Source organism: Solanum pennellii, chromosome 4 (genome assembly GCF_001406875.1).
Source record: "Solanum pennellii chromosome 4, SPENNV200".
NCBI classification, from domain to species: Eukaryota; Viridiplantae; Streptophyta; class Magnoliopsida; order Solanales; family Solanaceae; genus Solanum; species Solanum pennellii.
This window is the reverse complement of record NC_028640.1, coordinates 14,824,774-14,833,949: the sequence shown is the minus strand read 5'-3', so window position 1 is coordinate 14,833,949 and position 9,176 is coordinate 14,824,774. Positions and strand designations below refer to the sequence as shown.

Here is a 9,176-nt window from a genome sequence, read left to right as displayed (position 1 = left end):
TTTATAATAGAATAAAATAAAATGTACCAATGGTTAAATTGGAATATTGGATTAATGAGTCCACAACTTTAAAGGGCGATGCTTGTTCGAGTAAATTTCAAGAATAACAAAGATAGATTACATAAAAATTATATTATTGTTCTATAATTATAGATCTATTATTTATGTTATAAAATTAAATAATAATTGTTACAGAGTATTTGATTTCTATAAATCGCAGTGATCTATGTTGTTTGATTTGTATATAAATTGTGTTTTGTTCATGTCTATGTTCTTCGTTTTTTTACAGTTCTCTGCTTAAGTGTCTTTCTCTTTCTTGTTTTATACACTTCGTTTCATACAATTTGCTTCAACTGTATATATATAGTGAATTATACAGTTTCTATGTTTGCTATGGAGCGCAAAATGCAAACTTTGCTATATCATACAAATATAAATTTTTTATTTGTTATATGCGAAAGTTGCCGTTTTTTTATCCAATAACACCGTATTCTTGGTCGTCAAATTATTATATTAAAAAACAATAATGAAATCAAACCAAATGGTAATATCTTTTTAAAATCCAAGATAGGCCCTCTAATACCAACCGACTTAAATTAAAAAATAAAAATAAAAGAAGGCTGCATTAATTATAAAATCCCCATTCACAGTGTATTCAGAACAATTGAGTATCAAGTTTCAAAGATTATTTTTCCATGGGAAATATATGCTTTCATCTCTGCATTTTGATATCCCTAGCTTCTTTTAATTTCCTAGTTAATTGTTTTGATATAGAAAACAAAGTGACAACAACTGTTTTTGTGTTTGGAGACTCCATGTTTGATCCTGGAAACAATAATTACATAATGAATCCTTCAGCTTATAAAGCAAATTTTGAGCCATATGGAATATCATATTTTAAGCATCCCACTGGCAGATTTTCTGATGGCCGCCTCCTCCCTGATTTTATCGGTACTTTTACACCTCTATAATTTCTTATTTTGAGTTTAATACAAGTTTTATGTACTAATTTTTTGAATTTAACACAAATTTTATGCATTGACGGTATTTTTTTATTCACTGTTAGCGGAATTTGCAAATTTACCAATGATTCCATCATATTACCAAGCTCTACATAACCATTCTATTAATCATGGAGTGAACTTTGCTTCTGCTGGTGCTGGTTGTCTAGATGAAACATACCGTGAAAAGGTTGGTAAAGCTAAATAGTTCTACTTCTGTAATATAAAATAGAATGTTACAAACTGTTTGTAGTTTATTTCTCCTAGAGACGTAGAGTTTGACATGCCTCTCAAATTTTATTTTTATATATTACTCGTTATGAAAGTGACTTATATATAATTCTATTATTTTATAATATATCTAATAAAATTATTGAGTATTATTTTGTGTCAATAAAATCACATGCTCTATTCTTGCTCAACTTATAATCCCAAAACAAAGCTCTAGATTGACTATGCATTCATATGTTAATTGTATTATCTTTGCTGACTGAATCTTCCGTGATTAATTTTTGAGGAGTCGATTTATCATAATAAATTTCATTAATTGAATTTTAATTTAATATAAAAGTCAACATGCTGCCATTTCCGTAGCTACTATGTTTTGCTCTCTACCCGCTCTAGTTGTAGGATTAGTAACTTAACTGCTCCTATTATCATGTTATTGAACCATTCTCGTTCTCGTTATAAGCCAATGAAAATGCTATACGATGATGAATCAAATTTATTATTTTGATTGTCAAGTTTATTTATGTTTTATTAATTTAAATTTATATCTTTTGATAGTCAAATTTATTTATATTTCACTAATTATCTTGTAAAATTTAGATGCCTCATTTTTTTTTTATTTATACAAATGCAAAAACTAAATTACTGGTATAGCTGCAAAAAAAATTAATTTTAAAATTTTCTTTACACTAAAGAATGAAAAGAAAAACAAAAAAGAAACACAAGTAGTGATAATCAAAGAATTCAAAATAATTATTTTTATCTGAATTTTTCGCTAGAAGGATCATATATATGTATATATATACTCCTATATGAATTTTTTTAAAAAATTAAAGTAAAAAAAAAACTAATTTTTTTTACTTTGTTAGATAAAGGGTATATGTGAGCTCATTTTGTAACGGTAAGTGTATATGTGAGTCATTTGTAATCGTAAGGATATATATGAGTCACTTTTATAACGACAGGTATGTCAATTCTAAATGACAAATTTAAGGGCATAATATTCTTTTCCCTTTCTTCGTGATCACTTAGCTAATTATTGAGTATCTATTGTATTTTACGTAACATTGTTTTTGTGATCTAAAATAATCCTTAGATATTTGTGTGGCAAATCTTATTTTATCAATAGTAAAAGAGATTTTTTAAGAATATAATTATTTTTAATTATAATAAGATGGCAATTTTTTTGAAACGACTAAAAAAAATGCCTCCCGAAATGAAACAAAGAAAATATATCAAAAAATCACTTTTTCTTATAGTAAAATATTGGATTAAGAAGTAAAGTAATTAGCTGGTTGATCATTTTTGATACAACTTTTGCCAAATCAACAAATATTGTTTTCTCTTACAATCTTAATTGACCTTACAGGTGATCCCCTTAAATACTCAATTAGGCAATTTTAAGATAATAAGAAAAAAGTTGTTGGCACAACTAGGGGAAAAAGGTTCAAAGGCATTGTTATCCAATGCAGTCTACTTGTTCAGCATAGGCAACAACGATTATCTACGCCTTTATGACATTCCAGATATACCTTCAGACTCATCTTGCTTAGCTTATACAACAGAGCACGAATACATGAATATGGTGATGGATAGCCTCGTTACGGTCATGATGGTAACCAAATACATATTTTTAATTCCTACATTTAACATGTTTATATAAGTAATTTGTCGCGTTTTTTTTAAACTAGGAAATATACAAGTTAGGTGGGAGAAAATTTGGGATCCAGGATTTGTTGCCTTTGGGTTGTTTACCAAGATTTAGGGGTCTTGCTTTGCTTAAGAAAGGTCCTCATAGTGATTGCTTGGATGAACTCAACTCTGTAGTAAAGAAGCACAATTTAGCTCTTTCGCAGAAATTTAAACAGTTGAAGAAGAAATTAAGAGGTTTCGAATACTCATTCTTCAGTATCTTTGATGCTCTTAAGGAACTCTACGAAAATCCTTCAACATATGGTGCGTTCCTATTACTTTAGCATCTAATATTACATTATAGCAGGTAAACTATCTTATGTTCTCATATAGCACTCACTTCGTAAGGACAGTGACATATATAGTACTTCTCTTGTCAACTTTATATGATTTACTTTTCTTTTTAGTCCGTCCAAAAAAATGACACATTTATATATTTAGTAACAATTTAACTTTAAAGTTTCTATTTTGCCCTTGATGAAATTTTCTAGCAATAAATTGAGACCAGAGAATACTTAAATTTTATGTCAAATCAAATTAACTCATATGAATTGAAACGGGAGGGTACTTAATTATCTAGTACAACCTACTCTTAAGGTAAATCAAAGGAGATGAAAATAACAATGATACTTTTATTATGTTAAAGGTTTCAAAGAAGCAAAGGCAGCATGCTGTGGGTTTGGTCCATACAGAGGATTTGGTAGTTGTAAAATGGCAGAGGCTTATGAGTTGTGTGAAAATGTGAAGGAACATGTAATATTTGACTCTTATCATCCCACTGAAAAGGCTTTCCATCACTTTGCGCAACTATGGTGGCAGGGAAATTCAAATGTGGTCGAGTCTCAAAGTTTGAAATCCTTATTAGCCTAATTATTCGCTTGATCTTTGTATTCTTTAGTGGCTAATTGTTAAATTGTTCGTCGTTTGTGTCCTATTTCATTTTATTCATTGTTGGGCTTTTTCAATTTAAGCTAATTCCTCTGCATAAAGAGCTTTAGCGACAATTAATTAGCAATTGCCACTAAATATGTATTTTTAGGGACAATTAACACTCTTTGTATGTGTTCCTAAAAGCTTTATCAACATTGAATCTAATAATACTTAGCTAATGCTGGTAAAGACAGTAACACTTTTTATTAATGTGTCTATTTATTGTCGCTAAAAATTATTTTGAGTGTGCTATGCTTTTTCTGCGTCATAAAAAATGTTGATCATCAAACTGTAAGTTGCTTTATCTTTTTCTTTTTAAAACTTTTTTTATTATATTGGAGATCAGGGAGAAGATGGAGAATTGAATTCATACAAACAAAATTGTGAGAGACATTGAACTATACGTGTAGAACGTAGGCTTTAGTGTTATGTATTAATTGGTTGATTGATTAAAACCCCATACATAAGTTTTTAGTATCAAGAGTTACTTTAATGTAATTTTAGCTTTATGTATCTATTGGAGTGATCTCTTCCTCGTGAAAGAGCTGCTTTTCATGACCTTGAAAAATCATCTATTCTATTCGTATCTTTTTATCTATTTTTTTACTTTAATTTTTGTCGATAGATGGCCTTACGCTTAGTAGGGATGGCAATAAAATAGTTTGTGGGACAAGCCTCGACCCGCTACGATTTAACCCGTCGTATTCTTTCATGTTTATAATTTTTTCATCATTTTCCCTCATCTTTGTACAATTATTTCATTTTTAAATAATTCGGGATGATAGGACTCCCATAAAGTTTAAGTGTGTAGTTGGATATCCAGTTATACATTGAGGAGATATTTGATCATTTTCTCAAATATAAAAGGAATATACTTCTTAGAGGATGTTCAAGTTTTATTAGGTTGCTTAAGGTTATTTGATATAATTGTAGTCATCAACAACATCTCTATTTATATTATCCAAAATATCAAATAAAAGATCTTGCACAAATAACTAGATACATGTATCAAAATTTAGTAGGTACATGTATCTTAACTCTTGAAAAACTAAGAGATAATACAGAAAGGCTAAACGTCAAGGATAATATTCTTGTGAATGCATTAATTCCAACACTCTCTTTAATGCATTTGCTTGACAACTATAATGTGTTCTCGAAGATAGCAAAATTTTTCTCTAGGATAAGTGCTTTGATGAAGATATTATCAAGTTGTTCTCATGTCTAGAAATAATGTAATTGAATTTCGTATTTTTCCTTTGCTTCTAGGATAAAATTGATACTTGATTAAAATATGCTTCGATCTTTCATGGTTGGCCGGATTGTTTGCAATGGCAATCAGTGATTTGTTATCGCAATACATAACAAACCCTCTTTTTTTTTTTAATTCTCCACCAATGTTTTCGAAAGTTCTCCTAAGCCAAATAGCTTGAGAAGATAGCCTTAGTTGTTGAGAAATATTCTGATTTGGCAGTGGATTGAGCAAGAATGCTTTACCTTTTTGAAAATGAAAAACAAATACTTGAACTAAATAAGAAAGCAGAACCAGAAGTCCTCTTCATGTCATCCATGCTTCCAGTTCAATCACTATTAAAATAACCAATTAAGGTTTCCATTTAGAAATACATACTTAATATCAAGTTGGAAAAAATATTCATTTCTTTTGTGTAGCAAAAACAATCACGGATCTAATCGTCTCAAGTCGTGTAACTGGGGAGGAAGTTTCATAAGAATCAATGCTTGTTTTTTTGCGTAAAATCACTAACAACCAACCTTGCTTAGTGATTTTGAATATCTCCTTCTTTATTGAGTTTGATTTTGTAATTTCATTTTAGACTTACAACTTCTCTATCTTTAGATACATCCACAAGATCCCAAGTATTATTTTTCTCAACCATCCGTATTTCTTCTGTCATGAATTTCTTCCAAACATCATGCCTTATTGCCTCTTCATAATTTTGTGCATCAACACCGATAAAGTTTCATCTTTGATTAATGTCACTCAACATTGTTTTTCCTCTCGGAGATTTGACACTCTAAAGAAATGATAGAAGTATTCTTCATCTTTAAAATTTCCAATTCCGTGTTGTTTTTACATTTCTACTAACAACAAGTTTCTTAGTTTTGATATCGAGAAGCCCATAGCCTTTTGTGATATCATTATAATCAATAAATATACATTTTGACTCTTTTCATCTTATTAACAAATACATTCAAAAAATTTAATATGAATTACCAAAGGTCTCATTCTACTCCAAGTTTAACTAGTATCTTGTCCTTCAATGCCTTTGTTGGATACCTATTGAGGATATACACTAGTGTATATACACTTATGCCCAAAAATTTGTTGGCAACCCTAATTCCTTCATCATTATTTAGGTCATTTCAATAATACTTGTATTTCTTTTTTCAGATACACCATTTTATTGAGGAGTATATCCTTTACATCTGTATGCCTTCATTTTCGAAATATTTTTCAAATTCTCAATTTGTGTATTCACCTCTTTTGTCACTAGGAATGATTTTAATGCTGCAACCTTTTGAATGAGTCAAATGTTTCTAAAACTTTTCTTTCAAGAAATATATCAAAAACATTCTTGAAAAATCATCTATAAAGATTAGAAAGTAGCTTTGACTTTTCACAAATAGAGTCTTCATTGATCCGCAATTATCTGTATGGATTAGTTCACAAAAATACACTTGCTCTCCAATATTTTTCTTTTGAAAAGACTTTTTGATTATACAACTTTCACATGGATTCACCTTGGTATCTCAGGAAGGTCTTGCACCATGCTTTTTTGCTTAAGAAGCTTTCAACCATGAAAATTCAAGTGACAAAATCTTTTGTGCCAAAGCCACGAGTCATTCATAACTTCATTTTTGAATGCATTATATAGAAATTGTAAAGGAAAGTTTCTTTTTATCATCTTTACTGCAACAATGACTTAATTTGGCTCAGTTTTATCATAAATATTTAAATAATTATCTATAAACACATGAAGTTTTCCAAGAGCTGAAGAGTACTAAGAAAATATTCTTCCAAGTCACAAACATAAAGAAGATCATAAATATCCTTACTACTCCTGTTTCATTGATCGAAACGGAACACTTACCTTTTGAATTAACTAAGGCTTTATTCTTCATTCTCAATTTAGTAAGGAAACTACTATGAATTGAGAGTAAAGTCTTTTTATATCCAGTCGTATGATTGCTACAACCGCTATGAACATATCACTCATTGTTTTTCTGAAGAAAGGTTATCTTCCTTTTATTTCTCTTTTCCTTCATAGAAATTTTTAGTAAGGATACTACTATGAATTGAGAGTAAAGTTTTTTCAAATATGATTGCTACAACCGCTATGAACATATAACTCATTGTTTTTCTGAAGAAAGGTTATCTTCCTTTTATTTTTATTTTCCTTCATAGAAATTTTCTTGCTCCCATTGTTGTGCCTGTAATCCTTTTCAATATGGCCAATTCTTTTTTTTTACAAAAAGTATATTAGAGATTGGCTGTGTGCCAATATTTTTTTTTGTATTATGTTTAGTTTTTTTTGTAAATTTTACGTACAAAGATTATACTTTTATTATACTTTTCTTCGACCTTCTTAGTAGAGACATGATACGCTCAAACTTACTTCTCAAATAAGAAGTAAAGCGGTCGTGTCAAGTAAATAACCCAACTAGTGAGGTTGGGATCGTTCCCACGAGGAAAATAGTCTGGACTTAACTTCAACCTGCTATTACTATTGTTTGGTCAATGACTTCCTTGAAAAGTAAAACAATAAAAGGGGGGTTTCTATTTCTAAATGAGTGAAAATAACTAACGAAATTGAAAGAGACACTTAACATCTTTGAATGTTGGATTCTAATCAATTAATCAAAGTAACTAGGGTTTACGTGTTCCCTACAGGTTCATAACTTGATAATTCTAACTATAACAATTCTTTCCTAGTATCTTGCATGCAAAGTGATAAGTTATGTATTTCTAAATCCTTGGTCCGGCATCTAGAAAATCTCACTCCGCACCTTGGTCCGGCTACGTGTGTTGCTTTCCTAACCCTTATCTTTACCTCATATTAAGCATCGTATTCGATATTTAACTAAGTTATTACCTCGTACCAATCAATACTAGCCTATTAGATAGTATACACTAAATCTATGTTAATAATTCTTTTCCTATTATCTACCTCCTTGGTCCGGCAAGTAGCATTAAGGCGAGTTCTAACGTTGGCCATCCGTTAAAAAGACTTCTAAGCGAAAGAATTATTAATACATGCAAGACACTATTCTAGAATTGTTATTTTAGTTAGGTTTTATCTCATTATTTGCCTATGGTTCCCACAACCCTAGTTATGGAGTTTAGTTACCCATAGTCATAATCACAATATTCAAATATATTAAATTAGAATTCATGTACTTACTTCAATGAGAAAGAGTAAAATCCGAAAGTTTTCTTGATTAATCAGCAAAAATCACTTGCAAGAATCTCAAAGTAATCAATAATCTCACAAAAAGTCTAATAATATGATGTCTAACAATACGGAGTCTAACTAATAATACAGAGTTTAACCTAACAGAGTCTAACCTCAAAAACGAGGTTTTTCGAACTATTTATAAAAAATAAAAACCTGATTAAACAAGGACTCTATTTGCTGGAAATCTGCCAAAACGCGGCTGGGTTGACGGACCTCGCGACGGATCGTCGTGGTCACGACGGACCGTCATGGACTCCGTCGTCCCATACTTATGCAATTTCTTCTGCTGCTCTCTTCATTGCCCTCGACGGCAAGTATGACAGCCGTCATAGGCACAACGGTCCGTCGAGGGTCTTCGTTCCAAAGCACTTCAACTCTTGGAATATGGGTACTGGGATTACTTCTCTGAACTTCATGACGAACCTGCAGGACGGACCATCATAGACACGACGGACCGTCACAAGCTTCGTAACCCCACACTTGGTCAGACTTCCCCATCTTCCTTTAGCTACTGCACTACGCTGCCACCTATGGACCGTCACAAGCACGACGAACCGTCATAAGCTCCGTAGGTGGTCTCTTCTGCATTTGTTCGCTCAAAATCTCCGCATTCATCTTTGGACAGATTTCCTGCAAAATAAAGAGAAACTTATATAAAAATTAGCACAAAAAGGCTTTTGGACACACTAAACTTAAGGAAAAAGTATTAATAATACCGTGAAACCACGGTATATCAACACCCTCAACTTAAATTCGTTGTTTGTCCTCAAGCGACGCACTATGACTCAATACAAAATCTTTGTACAATATTATCCATGTTTCATCCTTTGCAATCATTTGGCTATCGATC

The 9,176-nt window shown here is 31.0% G+C and overlaps 1 protein-coding gene across 1 annotated transcript; it reads left to right on the top strand.

Moving 5' to 3' along the window:
- The first annotated feature begins 695 nt into the window (after nt 1–695).
- On the top strand, nt 696–4,061 carry LOC107015685 (GDSL esterase/lipase 1-like). Its single transcript, XM_015216028.1, has 5 exons — nt 696–951; nt 1,067–1,191; nt 2,599–2,844; nt 2,921–3,185; nt 3,568–4,061. Exons 1-5 carry the CDS (start codon nt 696–698, stop codon nt 3,789–3,791), a joined length of 1,116 nt encoding a protein of 371 aa, XP_015071514.1. The 3' UTR covers nt 3,792–4,061.
- Nucleotides 4,062–9,176: the final 5,115 nt, after the last annotated feature.

Bases quoted from the DNA above. Each gene is read 5' to 3' on its own strand.
- LOC107015685 (XM_015216028.1), top strand. From the start codon at position 696: ATGGGAAATATATGCTTTCATCTCTGCATTTTGATATCCCTAGCTTCT. The intron at 952-1,066 runs GTACTTTTACAC...ATTCACTGTTAG, and splicing joins CCTCCTCCCTGATTTTATCG to CGGAATTTGCAAATTTACCA. The intron at 3,186-3,567 runs GTGCGTTCCTAT...ATTATGTTAAAG, and splicing joins CGAAAATCCTTCAACATATG to GTTTCAAAGAAGCAAAGGCA.